A 17773-nucleotide genomic window follows, 5' to 3' on the forward strand; every position below is an offset into this window, starting at 1 on the left:
CTATAATAGAACCTATATATATATATATATATATATATATATATATATATATATATATATATATATATATATATATATGTATGTATGTATGTATGTATGTACAGTATGTATATATGTAGTCACCCTCTAGGAAATTATCCTGCTGGGACATTGTCACTGTCCCTTGCCTCTGCCATTCATAAGATACCTTTAAATCTTTAAGACGTAAGATGGACTTTTGAATCTAACTTACAAAACTCAAAACTAAAAAAAAAATGAAGAACCTGAATATGGTTTTAAAATATATTAAAAACAGTTATGAAATATTAGTTTTTTTTTTTTTTTTTTTTTTTTTTTTTTTTTTTTTTTTTTACCAACAAACCCTGAAATACATCCGATGGGGCTTGCGTGATAGGTAAATAAGAAGAAGAAGAAAAAAAATCTCTAAAACTGGAGCACAGAATTATGACTCATCTGATTGCTCTTTCCCTCCTTCGTATTTATTTCAACATCTCAGGAAAAAAAAAAAGTTTATTTGGAGATGGTCTCTTTAATTAAAAACAGTGAATCATAAAATTGTGACACCTGCGATCTAGATAAGACAAAAAATACAATAGTTGGAAATCTTTTGAAATAGGCTTGTGATCTCATTTCCATTACCAAATCAAAACCTGTTTTTTTTATGTAAGACATTTTTTGACATATTTTTTTTTCTATAGAACGATGGCTATCCAGCAGGCTACGTTATCTATAAATATCAGTTGTAATTACTGCCTTTGATATATATGTCTACGTAGATCATATCAATTTTTGACATGTAAACAGAGTAGTAGATTATTTTTCTTTTTTTGATATTGCAAAACTTTTGATTGCATAGTTAACGATCCTACTCTATTTTCAATCTAGTCTCGGAGGCCTCCTGCACGTTGTATTTTCATTTTTTTTAGTGTAGCCTGTGCAATATAATACATATTGTTAAAGACTTCGTTGTTAATTTGATAGTTTTGACCATCGTTATATTTCATTGCGTATTTTCAAGAATATATCTTTATAAATTATGCTTTCATCAATCTTCGTTTTATTTATTCTCATGTTGTAGTGTTATTTTACTATATTTTTTCCATTTTAGTAACCATTGTTCAGAATATTCATTATTCATAATAATTTTCATGTTCCTGGTTTTGGTTTTGTGTTCCTCACTGTTCACTCAGAAAAAGAAAAAAAAATGCGGACAATGTGAACTAAGAGAAAAGTATAAAGCTCTTTAGCTATGTTGAACAATTTAGCAGCAAAATCAAATCATGTTTACTAATCAAAAGCTAAAGTTTTGCTTTGCTTTGCTTTGCTTTGCTGGTCAGGGTATGATGATAATTGGTCTTCAGCTTGGACAAAAAACCATCTTGGACAACCTGTTGTACAATATCTTGAAGGGTCTCCTCAAGTTGAACGATCTAGATAAATTAATCAAAACATCAGATTGAAAATACGAAAAGAATATATAGAAAAGACAAACAGGCAACAACTTTAAACAGTAGATGCAAACCACTTATAAAAAATAAATGGTTTTTGGAGATGGACATGGTTTGGCACTGTCTTTTAGAGTATGCGCGAACAATCCAGAGCTGCAATGGAGGAAGAATTTTGAAAATACAGATATAAAATGCAAATTATTTGAAGATGAAGAAGAAATTCTGGCAAATTTATTAGACTGAAAAAAAACTAAATATAATAAAGATATGAGCGCATTTCACTAATGTAACCACACCCAGAAAAGAAAGAAGACAGAATAAAAGCCTGCTACTATTTAAGATAGATAATAAGGTAAACATACGCATACACCGAATAGTCTGGCCTATTCTTTCCATATCCTCCTCTGTCCTTATACACCTTACAACACTGAGGTTATCAAAACAATTTTTCTTCATTCAAGGGGCTAACTACTGCACTGTATTTGTTCAGTGGAGATTTTCTTCTTGGTAAGATTAGAAGAGCTTCTTTGGCTGTGGTAAGCAGCTCTTCTAGGAAAAGGGCACTCCAAAATTAAACCATTGTTCTCTAGTCTTTCTGGAGGAGAGATTTTAACATCTTATTGTAAGTTGCCTGCCATCGTTTAAGTGGATCCGTTGTTAGTTTCTTGTATGTAGATTCGTCACTTAATAAAAAAGACGTTAATACTTATACAGAAAAAATGAATTTTCTATTAAGTGACGAATCTACATACAAGAAACTAACAACGGATCCACTTAAACGATGGCAGGCAACTTACAATAAGATGTTAAAATCTCTCCTCCAGAAAGATTATCCCGAGTTGTGCAAGAAATTTCAGGCTTATTTACCATCTCTTTCCCACATGTATGGATTACCGAAGATTCACAAGGAAGGAGTACCTATGAGGCCAATTACTTCAACCCGTAATTGTGTAACCTACAATATATCTAAGTGGATAGCAAAATTACTTTCTCCATGTCTTGGCACCATATCAAATTCTCATTTAAAAGATACTTGTAATTTTGTTGATAGAATTAGAAATATTGATCTTCACAACAAAAAGTTAGTCAGTTTTGATGTTGAATCCTTATTTACCAAAGTCCCAGTACAACAATGTCTTCAGTACCTGAGTAACAAAATTGATACATTAGATTTAAGTATACCTGTACCTAATGATATTTTTATAAAGTTGATAGAATTGTGTGTTTCTGAGTCTTATTTTACTTGTAACGGTCAGTTTTTCTCTCAAATATATGGTCTTCCCATGGGTTCCCCTCTGTCTCCTGTTTTAGCAAATATTTTTATGGAATTTTTTGAAACAGAACTTTTACCTGACATTTTAGATTTTGACATTACATGGGTGAGATATGTAGATGATATTTTTGCTGTTGTTCCATGTTCTCTTAATATTGATAACTTTTTAGTGTCTTTAAACAATCTCCACCCTTCAATTAAATTTAAAGTTGAAAAAGAAAATAATAATGAATTACCCTTCTTGGACACACTGGTAATCCGTCCGGAAGTTGGCTGTCCTAAATTCAAGGTTTACAGGAAAGAAACGCATTCAGATTCTTATATACATACATTTTCAAACCATACAAGAACTACAAAATTGGGGGTTATTTCTAACTTATTTTTAAGGGCATATAAAGTTTGTGACCACGAATTTCTTGAATTTGAAATAAGTTATCTTAAAAGGGTTTTCAAAGGTCATGGCTATGATTCTGGTTTTATCGAAAAGGCACACTTAAAAGCAAGGAAGACATATTATGTTGCAAAAGAAAGAGAACCATTTCTAAAAGATGATGAGTGTCTTCTTGTCATTCCTCAAACAGGCCAAGACAACAAATTACTTGACACCTGCCTAAAAAGTTGCAAAGTAGTTGGGGTATATAAAAATAATTTAACTATTAAAAAGGTGTTGACAAAATCAGGGAAAGGAAAGGCTGCCAAACAAGCATGTATATATAAACTACCATGTGGTTCGTGTGATAAAGTTTACATAGGAGAATCAGTAGATTTTGAGAGAAGAAAAAGAGAACATAGAGATTCCATTAGAAGAGGTGATGAAAATAGCGCTGTTTTTAAACATATGACACGGGAAAATCACCCAATAGATTTTAAGAATATGGACAAATTGATATCAATACCTGATACACATAGACGGAAACTGATTGAAGCTGTTTTAATTCAGAATTCTAATAATTTTAATATATATCAAAGTAATTTTAAATTGGATCAGTTTTTAAATAATATTTTAAAAAATAATGTAACTATTGTTAAGGAATTGTTAAACGATGTAAACAAACCACCATGAAATGCTGTTAATATTCGCTGAGACTGTAACGGGCTTTTTATCTCTTAAGAACCTTTTTGTACCTCTTTTTCAAAAATTTGTAACCATTTGTATTCTGAAGAGGAAGGGAGATGGTCCCTTCGAAAGCTAAATAAACTTCTATTTTTCATACATTGTGGGTTATTTTATATATATATATATATATATATATATATATATATATATATATATATATATATATATATTATATATATATATATATATATATATATATATATATATATATATATATATATATATTAGTGCTTCTCTTTTTATGAAGTAAAAATCTTTTTTTCTTCTTTTTCTTTTTAATCTAAAAAGGCAGCTATGAGCCTTTTCTTATTTTTGAAAGTTTCTTCGACCATGTACTGTAAAATGAATATATTATCCTCAATCTTTCCTCCCTCTGTAAATCCAGCTTGCCTATGCTCACCATAGGGAGTGTTTAAATTCTATCTCTCCTACCGATCGCCATGGCTTAAGAGCTTTAGACTTTGCCTCTGAATCAGGCTGTGAGCAAATCATAAATGAAGCTACTCACAGGTCTGGTAATTGCTTGGACCTCGTATACACTGACTCCCCTGGCGTTATAACTAAATTAGTAAGCTTGTTTCTCCAGTCGTGACATCTGATCATGCCTTGATTTCATTAGTAGTGAAGACTGAGCAGCCTGTCCCTGATATATCATACTCTTGTAAAATTTATATGAAATCCCAAGTAGACTGGAATGGGATTGTGCATGATATGTTGTGCTTGAATTGATCACAATTATATAGTAGTGTAGATCCTGTTATCCCTTTGAATGAGACTCTAGTCAACATAATTGATAGGCGTATCCCTTCTCGTGTGCTAAGGTACCGAGTGAAGGACAAACTGTGGTTCAGTGATGATTGTAGACGTGCTTATTTGGAGAAGCAGGAGGCCTATCATCTTTGGAAGAGTAACAGATCAGATTTGACCTGGAATAACTATACTCAGCTTCGAGCTTTTGCTCAGAGAGTTTATCCCTTAACTGAAAAGGAATACAATTTAACCATAAAAGAAACCCGTTCTGGTACAACTCAGGAACATAAATTGTAGTCTACCCTTAAATCTGCACTCTTTGGTGTAGATGCAACAGTTCCTCATTTACTTAAACCAGATGGCTCAGTCACTCACTGTCCAAAGGAAAAGGCAACCCTTTTGGCTGATGTTTTTGACAGTAAACAGAGTAATGAAAAACTTGAACTTCCTCATTCCTGTTATCCTGCGGCTAAACTAACTAGTTTAGCTTTTCGATCTCGTGAGATTAAAGCTCTGTTGATGAACCTTGATGCTTATGGAGGTGTAGACCCAAATTGTATTTTTCCTTTGTTTTTTATAAAGACAGCAGATTTCTTAGCTCCAAAGTTATCTGTTATTTTGCGCAAGTTAGCAAGAAGAGGAGCTTTTAGCACTTGTTGGAGAATTGGTAATGTTACTCCTCTATGTAAATGTGTTTGTGGTAGCTCAAGTCCCACTGCTTACCGCGCAATTTCCATAACTCCCATATTATCTAAAATTTTTGAGCGTCTTCTGGCAAAACGTCTTAATAGGTTTGCTGAAGGTAATCACCTACTCCCTAGTTTGCAATTTGGTTTTCGTAAAGGCCTTGGAGCATGTGATGCCCTTCTTACAATCTCCAATGCTGTACAGAAATCCCTTGATTGTGGTCAGGAAGTTCGTATGATTGGCCTTGATTTTAGTGCTGCCTTTGACCGCGTTAATCATGAGGCCCTTGTTTTTAAACAGAAACAGTTGGGAGTGGGTGGGTCGTTTCTTAGCATTATTATTGATTTTTTAAGTAGTAGATCTCAAAGAGTTGTTGTTGATGGGCACCATAGTGATTATAGGAATGTGATATCCGGTGTTCCACAGGGTAGTGTTCTTGGCCCATTACTTTTCATACTATATACACATGACTTGTGGTTTGGCCTAGAAAACAAGCTTGTTGCATATGCAGATGATGCTACTCTCTTTGCATCAATTCCATCCCCTGAATGTAGATCTGGGGTTGGTGAATCCCTTAATAGAGATTTAGCTAAAATTAGTGCATGGTGCAAATTATGGGGTATGAAGTTGAATCCTAACAAACCTCAAAGTATGATTGTAAGTATGTCAAGGACGGTGGCTCCTCAACATCTGGATCTCAGTATTGATAATGTTTCTTTAAATTTGTATGACTTTTAAAATTTTAGGCGTGATTCTCGACAGCAAATTAACTTTCGAGAAACGCATTAGGTCTGTGTCTTCTTCAATTGCACAAAATATTGGCTTATTGAGAAAGTCTTACAAGATTTTCGGTGATCAATCTATTCTGAAGAAGTGTTTTAATTCTTTCATTCTACCTTGTTTTGAGTATTGTTCTCCTGTCTGGTGTTCAGGTGCCGATTCTCATCTTAATTTGTTGGACAGAAACTTACGGTCTATTAAATTTTTTATTCCTGATCTAGATATTAATCTTTGGCACCGTCGTTCAATTAGTTCATTATGCATGTTGCATAAGAATTTTCATAACTCTGACCATCCTTTACATTCAGATCTCCCTGGACAATTCTATCCTGTTCGTAATACTAGGCAATCAGTTAATTCTAATAGCCAGGTCTTCTCCATCATGAGGCTCAATACTACACAGTATTCTAGAAGTTTTATTCCAGCTGTTACCAAGTTGGGGAATGATCTTCCTAATCAGGTAGTTGAATCAGTAGAGCTTCAAAAGTTCAAAGTTGGAGCAAACATTTTTATGTTGACCAGGCTGACATGAGTTTATTTATTGTTTATATATGACATATCTGTTTTTGACGTTAATAGTTTATATAGGACATATCTGTTTTGACACTGTTACTGTTTTTATAATGATATATTGTTAATTTATTCTCATCATTTATTTATTTCCTTTCATCACTTGGTTATTTTTCCCTGTTGGAGTCCGTGGGCTTATAGCATCTTGCTTTTCTAACTAGGGTTGTAGCTTGGCTAATAATAATAATAATAATAATAATAATAATAATAATAATAATAATAATAATAATAATAATAATATGACATTGTTACTTCCTAGATGTCCCTCTATTTCATCCTTGATAAAGCCATGTATACTTTTTGTGATACATTCGTGAGTGCTATTGGTCTCAATTCCTTCGCTGTTGTTTTGGTTTTCTTCTTTTAACATTTTGGTTCTGGGCTCTTTCCAGATTTTGGGTTTTTCTTTCCTAGCTAATTCTTCTTTGTAGCACTTCATCAAAGAGAAAGGAAAAAAAAACTATACCCTTTTCATTCCCGTTTCTATAATTTTTTTTTTTAATCTATCATATTCAACACTGTTTTCATAACTATTACTTTACAAGTTCTCCTATGTAATTACTATTCACAAACCTCAGTATTGTAATTTCTGCTTTTTTCTCTATTTTTTTTTTTTAATTTCATTTGCTACTTTACTTTTTGTTTCTCTCTTGAGTTCTTGCTTTTAAAACTTTCTTTTTCAATTTTAATATATTTTTGCATAATTATATAAGACTTTTTCCTAGCATGCCACTATCTCCTTAAATATGGTTTATCATCTAATGTTATGAAACAGCATCACCAATTGTCATGTACGCGACACTTTGGCCTTTTTTCAGGAACCAGGTTAGGAATACCTTGCCTCTGTAACGGCTCCTAAAGAGCTATTGTGGTCCTTTTGTGGTATTCCATATTTCTTTCTTTAAATGAATTTGCCATTTTCAGAGTTAAAAAATGATTTATGTTTTTATATAGAATATTATATTAATTGAATATATGGGTTATATAGAATTAGTTTGATGTTTTTTACTATTTTTATTCGTTCGCCACTTAACCTAATCTTCCGGGCTTTAGGAGCACATTGAAAAATATATGTTCGAAGGTGTTCTCTGACATTAAATGGTTCTGCTAAACTTCAATAAAGTCTCAGTAATTAATGGTTAGATTTTATCTCGGATATATGAATATTAATTCATATCTCAAGCAATAAATTAACGATTACGGTAAAATACTTGATATTTAATATAAATAATAATTCAATTTGCTGTTCGAGATTTCGAACACATCTGGCCAGTCAGCTGGACTTGGACCTGGTAAACTCTAGAAGACGGACTTTTCTAAAACAGACGCAAAATTACCATTGATTTTCTTCCTCTGTTCCCTGCGGCAAAGAAGGTGATAATTCATGTTTTACTGTTTAAAAAATAACATGTGCCTGACTTATAAGAATAAGCCTTATCTCTTAATTGTCATTGTTAGTGGGAGATAGATATTCAAGTTAAGGAATAGAGCTTCTTTCCTATCTAATCTCGGCCCCGTTGCTAGGCTCTGTCAAGTAGGTTGGAATTTACATAAGACGTTTAAAAGTGAATTTCTATTTTGATTTAATACGTAATTTGCAAAACCAACAAGGCGGTGCATGTATGATAGCGGCCACTTGTATGTATTATTATGGCTAACTTAGAATACGACAGTGTAAGGGGGTGTCGCAGGCTCTGTTAGTTCCCCCGATAGGTAAGTAGGTAAGAAAACGGGTTGTAGGTTAGGTTAGGGGGGAAAGTATAAGTTAGTTGATGTCCATTTTTAATGAACGCATGAGGAACTGGCCGCCAATATACAAAGGCTCCCCATTGACAACCATCGACAATGTTTACCATTTACAACGTACCGACACAAAATGACACTTCGAATGCATGGTTCTACGAGGACTTTACCTTCATTGGAGCCTTTGTATATTGGCGGCCAGTTCCTCATGCTTTCATTAAAAATGGACATCAACTAACTTATGGTAAACATTGTCGATGGTTATCAGTGGGTTTTCACTTTCGTGAGTACTGTACTTAAAGTTAGTGAAATTTCAGCTTCACTCCACAACTATGGATTTGCGTTGATAATCAACATCAGATTCGTTCAAAACACACGAAACAATGCCAGAAAAACCATTCTGTTATCCACTGGGAATTATTGGTAACTTATGCAAATTTACCTTTTAAATTTCATATCAAAGTTCTATGACTGATTAAAATCAAAAGAAGTATTCATATCTTATATTTACCCATGCTCCTTTCAGAGATACTACGATTTTTTACCAGTAAGAACGAGGTGTTTGTACCGGTAAGTCGCTCATGTCAATATAACTAATTTGGGGTTAAGAACACTGCTTCCTTAAGTAGGTTACGGGCTAACAGAAGGTTTATATTTGCTGGTGACAGTGCAACGTTAAATAATGACCATGTATATGCTCTATATTTCAAGTGCTTAATTATGAGACAGAATATAGATGTAAAATTATCTGAAATGATTATTTAACAGGTTACACAGTTTAATTTTAACATTTCTATAATTTTCCACTACAGCCTAATGTTACATTTTCATAAGCTACTCGTGCAAATTAAATAAAAAATATTTGCAAATTTTAAGTTAGTCTACCCAATAATGGAAAGGATTACATATTGAAATTTGTCAGTACATTAATATGATTTCACTTTTAATATCTGAGGCTAGCATCGGTGAGGTATTATGGTAGTGTAAGAATAAGGAAATTAGCTCTATTCATAAATCTTTAATCATGCATAAGTACGGTAGGCCTTGAATTCCATGTCCTTACTCATCCCGCCAACCCGACCTAGGATGTTAAGTCATAATTCCTCCTCCCTTTACCTAAGCTGACCGAAGGCTCTGTGTTCTTACTCATCAAACATTGAAGTACAGTATCTGAATGGTGCATAGGTAAAGTTATGCTACTACAGTATATTAAGTAGTCATAACTTAATTGTAATTATAAGTCTATGACATTATAAGTATTTATTGTTAGCTCGCTAGTTTAAATTTCAGCATGCTAGTGTATTTGGTACTTGAAGAATACATAAAAATACTGTATTAGCTAATTTATGGATAACTGTAATGTATTTTTCAATGGCCACCTGTGAAACCAATGTATTAGTTGCTATATGTTTAAGACAGGTTTGGCTACTTGTGATTCTATTCTATTAACATTTCTTTCCTCATTACAGGATGGTGCTCATCCGAGCTGTAACGTCAAGATTAAGAATTGGCTTTTCCTCCCACCTTTTGAAATACCGGAAAATGTCAACAGCTCCCGAGGCCTTGTTGGAGGAGATTGGGGATAAAGGCGTTATTACTTTGAATCGCCCTAAGGCTTTGAATGCTCTTAATTATAACATGATAAAAATGATATACCCAACGCTAAAAGAATGGGAAAGTACAAAATCTCTAGTTATAATAAAAGGTTAGATTTTACACAAAACTTTAACATGATTTTTTTGTATCGAATGTTCAGATCCAAGTAACTTTTAATTATTTCTTACCTCTCCAAAACATGATTGTGGAAGATTTAAAGAATAATTTGTGATTATGAAAGCTTAAATCTAATTAAATCTTCTTTTATTTTTCCAAGGGGCTGGCGACAAGGCATTCTGTGCGGGGGGCGATGTTAGAGTAATTGCAGATACCGCTCAGGATGAAGATGCAGTTGGCGATTATTTTTTCCGTGAAGAATACATTTTGAATTGTCTCATTGGTACCTATCATGTTCCATATATTGCTCTTATTGATGGTGAGTTACTATTACTTATTACATTTTATTTCGGTTAAAGTTTGGAATGATTGATAAGTTCCTAATTGAGTAAAGTAACTTATATTTATTTATCTTATTGTCAGCGTAGTGTTTGAGTGTACTGGGAGTTGCTAATAGCCTAGATTAAGAGGTTAGTTGCTATTGTTATGCTGAACGTATGCTGCTACAATATTTGTTGTTTTTGTTTGCTACTACTGTACTATACAAGGTTGTATTGATATACTGCATTTGATTTTTATAGTCTATTCATACAATGCTATTGATATTGCTATAAACAATACTTGACTTACCGTAAGTATGAGCTTTACAGTATTAATTGTTCCTTCACTAGTACAAATCCTACGCTATTTATAGGGATCACCTTTCAGCGAAGCGGTAAGACTAGCCATAAAGACTTTTAAGCTTGGTGGCAACTACCTGGGTTTGGTGAGGGGTAGCTGGGGTTGACAGCTGCTCCGTTAACTCACACACCAGTGTGTCTAACTCACTTTTTCTTTTGGCTTTGCCGAGAACATACGTCTCCGCTCTCTGCCTTCCAAACAGACTTGGTCATTCTGCTAATTTCTCAGCTTTTTCTCTTTTTAGGGGATAGCGTTCCTTCTTTCTGCTGTCCATAATGCGGACTTGCCCAGGGCCTGTAGGACACACTTGCGGTACCTTTATGTCCTTCGCCAAGACCGACCCCCGTTCATTGTGTCCAGCCTGTAGAGAATGGTGGTGTGATCAGGCTGACACCTGCCAGGAGTGCCGGGAAGAGTCTCAAGGGGAGTTTTGTTTGAGAGGCTTTCTGGGCGCTCGGCTTCCTTTTCGAGGTCTGAGATCCTAAACATGGAGAAGGTAGTGAAGTACGCCATGCAGGCTACTTCATGGCTTGATCTGTGGTTGGGATCAGTGGGCCACCTTGTTAAAATCGAGAATTGGTCCAAGGATTCTACAAGGAAGACTTATGGAAACCTTTCCTCTATCTGGCACCCGCACCATAGAATTCCTTGCTCGCTAGGTGGTTAACCTATAGGCGAACGGGATTCTCAGGTGACGTGATGCGGTAATCGAGAGGTTCCCTAGACCGGTCCCCCAGGCTGAGGTTACTAGGCTCAGGAACTCTACCTTGGATGGTTCTTCCTTGTTCATGCCAGAAGAGGTTGAGAGGGCAGCTGAATGATGGAGAAGTCCAGTCAGGACTCCCTTCTTTAAAGGGGCTTGACATCCAGGCTGTAGAGTAAGGCTCCACCAGCTCCTAAGAAGCCTAAAGATAAAAAAGGCTCCAAGTCCTACAGAGGAGGAAAAGGTACTAAGGGGAGAAACAGAGGTTGCTCATGCTAGGGAGGGCAGTCCTGTCACCTGCCCACCAGTGAGGGGATGCCTGCAATGCCACTGGCAGAGGTGCCTGCAGCATGTGGCCAAAGCCTGGACATTTTCCGTGATTTGTTAAGGGTATTGTATCCCATTCACTCAATCTCTCCCTCCACTGACTCGGGATCTAATCCCATCGAGCTCCTATGCAAAGGAGCTGGCCCTCCGGGCCGAAGTCTAGACCAAGTAGGAGAGTGCTCCCCAAAAGGTCCTTGATGGCTCTCCAGGCTTCTTCAGTTGACTCTTTCTTGTGAAAAAGGCATCTGGTGGCTGGAGACCAATCATCGATATCTTGACTCTGAACAAGTTTGTTCTTCAAACTCCGTTCAGAATGGAGGCGGTAAACACAGTCAGACAAGCAGTAAAACCACAGGACTTATGTGCAGGCTGGATCTCAAAGATACATACTTCCAGATCCAAGTTCATCTGTCTTCAAGGAAGTATCACCAGATCATACACGATAACAGGCAATACCAGTTCAAGGTGCTGTGCTTTGGGCTTTCCAAAGCACCCTAGGTTTTTACGAGTGTGTTCGCCATAGTGTCATCTTGGGCTCACAGGATCGGCATTCTCATTTCCTGAGATACCTCGACGATTGGTTGATACTACCAGACTTGGTGGTAACCCTTCTTCAGCATCGAGACAGACTTCCAAGTTTTGTCAGAATCTGGGGATCGTGATAAACCTCGGGTAGTCATCTCTGCTCCTCTCACAGAGACTGGTATACCTCGGTATGTTCATTGACGCTGAATTTCAGAAAGTTTTTCATAAGACGAAAGAGTACACAGGCTGAGCAAGCCAGCAAGTCCTTTCCTCAGACAAAAAGATTTTCCAGCCCAGCAGTGGTTGCATCTCCTAGGTCACCTATCATCTCTGGCCCGTTTAGTGCCCACCGACCACTGAAATCCAGGTGGAGTCAGCACACAGACTCCCCAGATATGTTGGCCCCCATGAGACTAGAGCAACTGACGGACCTTCAATGGTGGGTGGCAGACGAAAAGCTCCACTAATGGAAAGACCTTGTCCCTTCCCCGGAATTGATGCTCTAATCGGATGCATCGAAATAAGGGTGGAGGGCCCACATGCTGCAACACATGGCCTCAGGGCTTTGGTCTGAGTCCAAAAGGTACCAGCATGTAAATCTCTTAGAGATGAGGGCAGCCTTCCTAGCCCTCCAACAGTTCCTGGCGAGTTACTCTGTGGTTGCAAATGAGCGACACCACAACAGTAGTGGCTTACGCAAACAAGCAATGTGGTACCTTTACGCAGCCCCTATGCCATCTAGCAATGGAGATGTTAAGAAGGACAGGAGACAACTCGGTGTCTGTATCAGCCCACTTCATTCCAGGCAAGATGAACATGCTCGCTGACAATCTGAGCAGAGAGACTCAGATAGTGGGCTCCTAGTGGTCCTTGAATTGTCTGATAGCCAACAAAATCCTGACTTTGTGGGGTTCCTTAACTGTAGATCTGTTTGCGACGTCCCTGAACTTCAGGCTCCCTCTTTACTGTTCTCCCGTCCCAGAGCCTCAGACTCTCAGGTAAGATGCATTCCAACAATTGTGGGACAATATTGACATGTACTGTATGGCTTTCCCTCATTCTTTCTGATGAGAAAGGTGCGCTACAAGATCAAAGCATCCAACAATTTATCTATCCATGACGCTCATAGCTCCGCTATGGCATAATGCAGAGTGGTTTCTGAACCTTCTGCAGCTCCTGATGGAGATCCCAAGAGAGCTCCTTCTACGAAATGATCTACACAAACAGCCATACGTAAACATCTTCCACAAGGCGGTAGCTTCACTTCGTCTTCAAACCTGGAGACTATCCAGCATCTCCTTTCTCAGAGAGACTTTCCGCAACAAGTTGCGAGAAGGATGTCTGGATACCTACGAAGATCCTCGGCCTCAGTCTACCAGGCCAAGTGGACTGTCTTCTGTGGTTGGTGTCGTGGAAGGGATATCTCCCCCTTCGATGCCACTATTCCAGTAATAGCAGAGTTCCTTGTTTACCTTCCGGAGGAAAAGCTCTCAGTCTCGGCGGTGAAAGGCCTTTAGACTGAAGGGAGTCGATATTTCATCATCGCTGGAGTTGTCTCACCTCTCTCCCCATACAAAATTATGAGATTACTTGCCCGCAGTCGTAAGTTAAACCTCCTCCTTGGAACGGGGTTCGCGTCCTTTGATCTCTGAAGGGTGCTCCCCACGAACCATTACGCCAGGCAACAGATTGCCACCTCACTTTGAAGACAGTGTTCCTGCTCACTTCGGCTTTGACCAAGAGAGTCGGCGAACTTCATGGTCTATCTTACGACATCGCCCATTTTAGGGGATGGGTGTAGGTAACACTTAGCTTCGTCCCAGCGTTTATTGGTAAAAAAAAATCTGGGAGTAGCGGATCCTAGATTTGGAACCTTTCGGATTGGGAGTCTTCTTTCCCTAACCGATGACCCAGATAAACTGCTACTTTTTCCAGTGAGGAGTTTGAGGTATTACCCTCAACACACAGAAGTACCTCAACCCCTTGTGTCAGTATTCTTTGTCAACACGGGGAAGGTCAAGAAGAGGATCATAAAGAACACCTTCTCGGTTTAGATTCGCGGGGTCATAGACCGTGCATTAAATCCTGACCCTCCTCCTGCTCGTCAACATAAATCTCATGATGTTAGGGGCATCAGTTTGTCCGTAGTGTTCAAGAGAAACTACTACAAGCGTCAGACGACCTTCACCGCCCATTACCTGCAAGACGTAACCCATAGGAACATGGAGACATTCTCCATTGGTTCTATGGTGGCTCTACAGCAAGTGGTTTGAAGTGCCTCAGTCTCCTTGATAGACAAGTAGCAAATAGTTGAGGGCATAGGCTACCTGAGATTAGTCTGGGATGAATGTGTAAGAATGACTGACTCTTTCTTTCTTTCTTTCTTTCATCTTCCCCTCTCTTGGGGAACTGCACCCATGTGTTCTTTGAAAGCTATTCACACCTATCTGCAGGTAATAACCATTTCTCTTGTGTAACCTGGTATAGAAATAATACTTGTTACGTCCCCTTACCTCACACGAGGTTGGTATTGGGTAAAGTCTCTGTTTGATGCTGAAGATTCTTATTCATCTCAGAGAAATCTTATCTAGACAGTCATTGCTAGTATCACAAGCACAAAGATTGCTCAGGCTGCTATTCGTGCATTGCACGAATGGGAAAACCCCGGGTCAAATTCCAAGCCAGTTGATTTGGACTTCTACCCTCCTAATGGGTGAGTCATCCCTATAAATAGCATAGAGTTTGTATGTGTCGGAATAAATGACAAATTTGGAAGTACAGTAATTTGTATTTTTCCTAACGATACAAACCTGTAACTATTTAAAGGAATTGTCCCACCATCACCTGTCTCCCTAGAAAGTCCTGCCTGCAGTCAAAAGTGAGTTAGACACATTGGTGTTATTGAACGGGGTATCTAGCAACCCCCGCTACCCCTCACTAGTCCCCCGCTAACTAGCCGGTCGGTAGTTGCCACCTAGTTTAAAAGTCTTTATGACTAGTCTTCCAGCTTTGCTGAAATATCATCCCTATAAATAGCTACAGGTTTGTGTCGTTAGGAAAAATACAAATTGCTTCCCAATTTGTCATATTTATGTATTTTTACAGTTGATAGTCAAATAGAATACTGTACAGTACTGTACTGTTAATTAAGAAATGGGGTAGTTCTTTTAGTTACCAAAGTTATATTTGGTGTCACTTAAAAGAAGGTAAATATAAAGTTAACAACACAAAATGGTATATGGTAGTACAGTACAGTATTGCAATTTCATTCTATCAGTTTTCATACCAGATACTGTATTATTTTTAAATGTGTAACTTCCCTGGTAGTTACATATATATAGCTTAAATCCCGCGTTTTAACGCGGAACGACAGAAATTCAAATTCGTGGCGATCGCCGCCATGACAGTAGGTGGTCATACATGAGCGCCATCACTCGTAGGTTATCAGAACCATTCCCAACATCTTCAGAAATTCTCTGTCGTTGATCGAGTCAACACCTCGGGAATTCGTTTCGTGGATATATTACTTTTATTCTACAATTTGGTGAAGTACCTTTTGTCTGATTATTGTTAATAGCTTTTGCTGCCGTTCAACTATCGAAGATATTGTTTAGGATAGTTTTTAGCTGGTCCAACTTGGACAGTTTAATTGAACTTGATGTTCAAGCAAATATGTCCAGACCCAGTAATGGCTCTTCTGTTGTTAAACTTTGGGTGTTGGGCTAGACCAGTTTTCGAGCTGTTCTTAATTCACGCACTGTAATTAGCAGGGAGCATGTATGTATTTGTTTTTGTTCCTTGTTCGTACATTGAGGGATCAAAATGTTTTTTTTCCCCCTACTTTACTAACGAACAACTCTTAAAGTTATTATAGAAGAAAGACATTTTCTACATTAAACATTGTGATGTCACTATTTTGTAACGTAACTCTTAGCAGAGCAGAATGTGATTACCTTGAAGGAATTCAATCCGCCATCGTGATGACGTCACATTCCTGTGACGTAATCGGCTTAGTATGACTTGCATTATATGAATTACCTGTATTTTCTTTTCTTGCAAGAAATTTTAAAAATATTACCTTACTAAACATAAGTATGTTTATAATGTAGGGAAATATATTATTTTCAAGTATATATTTGTCCCATTAGTATATTTCCCTTAGTCAATTTTCGATTAGAGTTTTTTCTTGAGCGTACAGTCATTTTACGCTCCTAGCTTTACTAAGGGAGATGTCAGATATTAAACGATCATTTTTGTTTCACAATACAGTACTTGTATCGTTATTTAATATTTCGCTTTTGAGAATACTAATATTATTCATATATCCCATTGTATTTTCATTCTGGCCCTTGGCTAAAGAGGATAATCTCTCGCAACAGGCAGGTCTATTATGATCTAATGTGAAATACTGTAGTTTAAAGTGGTAGTGTTCAATGGCACATATAATGACGCAATGCAGTCAATCTACGATACGTAATACTCTTGACAATCGTTTTTTGTTTTCACAATTACTGGTGTCGTTATTTTATATTTCGATTTTGAGAATACTAATATTAATCATATATTCTATTGTATTTTCTTTTTAGCCCTTGACGAAAGAGTATAATCACTCAAGAGACTTATGTCTCCTAATAAACCATCCTGCAGTGCGGACGAAGTCAACGTGTCAGCACCGAACAGTCACGTAAGATGCATAGTTCGTCGGAGGTGAAAGGTGCTCAGTTTACGTCGGTACACGCTGGCGGACGCACAGTCTTTCCCTCCCTCAGTTTGGGAAATGTCATAAGGACTTTCCCCTGGTGTCCACCCTAATACTGTTGACGATCCCTCACAACAATCGATACAGATCGGGATCAAGGCGCGCTGGAAGTATCGAAAGTTGACGATACCTCGCAGCGATCAGTACATTGTTCAGTTAGCGCACACGGCGCTCATCATGTATCTGATTTGTCTGAATTAAAGAGGTCGATTTAATCTCTGTTGGATGCTTACGATTCGCGGGCAGAAAAAATTGCGACTAAAAGAATCTAAGGACAGCAATATACCAAGAAAACGGTCTTCCGATATTATCGGACAGCGTATTTCTCCGGTACTCAGCAACGCTCCCTCGCAGCAATCAGCTTGCGTTGCGGCAAGCGACAAGGTTGACGCACAGCTCACAGCAATCTGAACAGTCACGGCAAAGTGGACACATGCCAGAAGCTCATGGCAAAGTGGACGCAAGGCAACCTGGACGCATGCGGGAGTCTGGACATATACTGGTCGCATGCAGTCAGGTTTTGTCCCCACGTCACTATAGACAAGTAATTGTCTCGCCTTCGCGAACTGCGGAATGCGCGACTATCGCTCATGCCAGACGCATGCGACACGCTGTTAGCTTACAGCAATCTGGACGCATGCAGCAGTATGTAAACTCACGACAAAGTGGACGCATGCAGTTAGGTTTTGTCACACGT

General features: G+C 37.6%; 1 protein-coding gene across 3 annotated transcripts in view; it reads left to right on the top strand.

The window, feature by feature from the left end:
• The first annotated feature begins 7888 nt into the window (after window positions 1–7888).
• LOC137614363 (3-hydroxyisobutyryl-CoA hydrolase, mitochondrial-like) overlaps window positions 7889–17773 on the top strand; it is a 37768-nt gene continuing 27883 nt past the window's right edge. For 2 of the 3 annotated variants that reach the window (XM_068344152.1, XM_068344150.1), the window contains exons 1-3: window positions 7889–7999; window positions 9838–10073; window positions 10242–10400. In XM_068344152.1, coding sequence (XP_068200253.1) covers window positions 9839–10073; window positions 10242–10400 — 394 coding nt within the window. In that variant the 5' untranslated portion in view covers window positions 7889–7999; window position 9838. Of the gene's footprint in view, window positions 8000–8895; window positions 8939–9837; window positions 10074–10241; window positions 10401–17773 lie in introns of those variants that run through there. The other variant, XM_068344151.1, reaches the window with a different exon arrangement.

The sequence above is a fragment of the Palaemon carinicauda genome, chromosome 20, assembly GCF_036898095.1.
Source record: "Palaemon carinicauda isolate YSFRI2023 chromosome 20, ASM3689809v2, whole genome shotgun sequence".
In the NCBI taxonomy this organism is placed as follows: Eukaryota; Metazoa; Arthropoda; class Malacostraca; order Decapoda; family Palaemonidae; genus Palaemon; species Palaemon carinicauda.